The following is a 3781-nucleotide window of genomic DNA, read 5'->3' on the forward strand; positions in this document are numbered from 1 at the left end:
ACGGGCATTGCTTGTGATAGCGACATATGCATAATATATTACACACGTAGAGAGAAGCAAGTACCCGAGGATGCGCATTATACTATGCACCAAACTAAACAACTTACAAGCGCGTGCACACACACACACACGCACACACACACACACACACACACACACACACACACACACACACACACACATGTTGTAAGCACAGCGTTACGTCAAGACTCTCTTTGCGTCTTTTTAAATCGAAGGCTTTTGGCCCCCACCCAGGCCACCGGCAGAGAGGGATACGGCAGAAAAACGTAGATACTTGTCATTCCCTCCACACAGGATTTGAACTTGTGCCTATTTCTTGCAACGGCGAAGTGCCTAACCGCAACACCACAGACACTGTTACTGCGGGTTTTTGTCTTTTGCAAACGTCCCATTTTGTGCGTTTTGTAGTTCGGGAAATGTCAAAGATATTGAACAAACTTGAGCGTATTTTATTTCAATGTATGCGTTCCCTATTAATTGTAATAAATTGCATTAAATCAAGGAACTTCAAGACAATAGTCAAATTGATTTGCAACGTTTCATTATATTTATTATATTTGATTCATTTTTGAAGCTGACAAAGTAAGCTCTGCATATTTGATTCGAATGATAGAAAACGTTTAAACAGTTCAAATAATTCGAAAACAGTTCCAAAACAACAAGTATTGTCATCAGACGCCTTCCAGAACGACAAAGAGATGAGAGATGCTAATAGTCTGACTTATCAGAAAGAATATCTGTGGTCACTGAAGGACGTCAATTCTTTCTGTACGAGAACACCATCTGAAGAAGGTCACTGTCACTGTCACTGATCCCATAATCCACGAGGATCGTAGGGGTGCTGTATGACAGAGAGCCTCGTGAGGTTTCTCCACTTTTTACGGTTTTTTTTTGGCGAGCGCCTGAGTTTGGGCCAAGGATTTCCCTCTACACTCCGTAATGTTGTCGGTCCACCTCTTACTTTGCCTTCCTCTCCTTCTCCTCCTCTGCACAGTTCCCTGAAGAATGGTCTTGGATAAGCCACTTGATCTTGTTACATGGCCATACCATTTATATTTTCCTCCACTTCACAGTAGACAGCCAGTCTAAATAGTGACTCATGTGTTGTTACAATTTCACAGCTGTAGCTAGTTGTGGGGTAGCATTAAAATTCTTAACATTTCTTCATATAAGATTACACAATTAAAAACTCGACGTCCTTGAGTTACTTTTGTGGCTTGTGACTGATCTGTTGGGCTCTCTGTCAAGATGTGGATTTATAGTTACAAGGAGTTTGAAGAAACATTAGAGTTTTGACACGGTTTCGAACTGGTCATACCTTCTGGGGGGGGTCCGGACATCGTCCAGTTGTCACGCGCACTGTATTTACGGAACCTCAGAGCTTTTCCACCCTCTATTGATACAAATACGTGTTCTGTCCCACCCGTTGAGCGGTCAGGTGATGAAGATGCTTTAAAAGAAACCACGTTGCCTAACAACTAAGAATCTATGAACGAGATAACAACCAGACACTTTAACAAGAAAGCACCTTATTTTATACAGGCTAGTGAGCTGGACTCCTGTTCTTTTTCCCTAAATGAAAAAGGTTAGCTTATGAGACTCACCAATAGAATAAAAGACAATGCAGGTACGGGCAAGACGATGAAAAACGTTATTTTCGACATGGCCGCAGCCACTTCCGGCCAGGTAGTGCCCCCGTTTCTTGACCTGTGATTACTCTCTCTGTTGTTGACTTCAGAACTTTCTGGTCCTACGTGACTGTTACGAAACTGCTGAGGCGAAGTGGTTTGCGTGGTCTCTCTTGAGGTGCTTAGGGCATTGTAGTGACTTAATATGTGGTCAGATGATCCTCTCAGAGATGTGGGAGTCTCCATAGTCTCACCGGGTGATGGATTGTCCCCTGGGCTGTGCCGCGGCTCCTTTCGTCTCAAGCCACGACACTGCACGCAGGCCACGAGCCATCTGTTAGAGCAAAGTCCTTCCCACGAGGCGACCCGGTCAAAGAGGATGAGGAGCAGACAGGTGAGTGCGCTGAGAGTCATGCAGGCTGCGCCATACACTCCCAGGTTGCTCACGTGCCTGGTGGTACTGGGCAGTGTATCCCCAATGGCGGCGAGAAACACGCTGTTGGACAAGAGCAGCGACACGGAGAACGAGAGACGTTCGCCGTGGTGTAACGGGAGGAGGAGGACGAACGGGTTCAACTGGCTCAGAACCACCACTGGGGCCACGTGAGTCAGCATGTGAAACAGGGACTGGCGGTGCAAGGTCAAAGACATAACAAAACACTGCATCTCCATGGTTTGGAAATCATCGAAAACCAGCTCCATCTTCACGTCGCCGAGCTGCCAATCGTTGCTGTCTCTGTGGGGTTAAAGATAAAGCAAGTCGTGTTAACTCTTTCTAACCCATGCTCGCAAAGTGCAGATGGAGCTTGTCTCCAATGCTATATCGATAGTTCTGTCTTTCTTTACCCTAATATGACCATGCGCTGATTACTCGTGACACTAACAGATTTTAATGGATTTGAAACACGCGTCAAATAGTTACAAGGTTATACGTTGACTACTTAATAAATGTTTATCATATCACTAAATGAACATTTACAAAATTTAGGGACAAAATGTATAAATATTATTTCAGGCACGTAGATTTCAATGGAAAAAAGCCCGTGCAAGTTGTTAGGCAGCAATACATTTAGTATGATATCCATGTCCGCAATAGAGAAATTGTGTAATGAAGTGCATCAGAATAATACGACAAATCATTCTACACTTTCAATTTCGTCGGCTCTTGAATAAACATATTCTATTCACTGGTCCTCTTTGTGCTACGTTGTGTCAGAACATATTGATATACTGTCACCAACGGGAATGATACCAGATGATGATCGCCTTTGAAGAGAGGCAGCGATATATCAACACATAGTTACAGGTTATCAAAAAGGGCAGTGATATTATAATGTTATATTAACGCCACCTGTTACGCATGTCACCTGACCAGCCAGCTTCGAGAGCCTACAACACCAAGCACTCGGGCTATAAAGGAAGAGGAAAGCCACGCAAAAGGTGGATCAAGGGTGTCATGGAAACCCTAAGAAAACATAACATCACAACAGAAAGAGCTGCAGAGCTGCATCTCCACTCGACGCTTAACGGCAACAGAGGATGAAAAAGTAAGTAAAGTAAGTAAGTATTAACGCAAGATTTGGGCTGCCAGGAAAGGCCAGTTCGAAAGTTTGGCGCATGAGCTCACCTGTAAGCGTCCAGGGTATACAGTGCTTCAGGGTAGAAAGTGACGTTATCAAAGTCAGAATTCTTCAAGTTGAAGACAATGCTGCAAACTTGAGTGTCCTTGGGGAACTTTCGGACGTCTACCGGACACCTGTGAAAGATCATGAGCAAACGTTTTCATAGTGTAGGGTGGCGTGGCGTGTTGTGGCGTGCCGAGGCGTGTCGCAGTGTGCCTTGGCGTGGCGTGGCGTGGCGTGGCGTGGTGGGGCGGTGCGTGGCCGGGCGGGGCCTGGCGTGGCGTTGTGTGGCGTGGCGTTGTATGGTGTGGTGTGGCATGACTTGACGTGGCGTGGCGTGGCGTGGCGTGGTGTGATGAGGTGGAGTGTGGCGTGGCGTAGCGTGACGGGCGAGATGTGGTGTAGTAAAATATCGTATTTTATGGCGTGGCGTGGCGTGGTTTATGTGGCGAGCGTGGTGTGGTTTGATATAGTAAAGTATCCTATTGTGTGGCGTGGCGTGACGTGGCG

The 3781-nt window shown here is 45.9% G+C and overlaps 1 protein-coding gene across 1 annotated transcript in view; it reads right to left on the reverse strand.

The window, feature by feature from the left end:
- Positions 1–1607: 1607 nt before the first annotated feature.
- Positions 1608–3781, reverse strand: part of LOC101864209 (acetylcholine receptor subunit epsilon) — a 5263-nt gene continuing 3089 nt past the window's right edge. Inside the window, exons 2-3 of the mRNA XM_005093544.2 lie at positions 3277–3405; positions 1608–2385 (exon numbers count right to left, since the gene is read on the reverse strand). Coding sequence (XP_005093601.2) covers positions 1608–2385; positions 3277–3405 — 907 coding nt within the window. The remainder of the gene's footprint in view (positions 2386–3276; positions 3406–3781) is intronic.

Source organism: Aplysia californica, unplaced genomic scaffold, assembly GCF_000002075.1.
Source record: "Aplysia californica isolate F4 #8 unplaced genomic scaffold, AplCal3.0 scaffold00065, whole genome shotgun sequence".
Taxonomy (NCBI): domain Eukaryota; kingdom Metazoa; phylum Mollusca; class Gastropoda; order Aplysiida; family Aplysiidae; genus Aplysia; species Aplysia californica.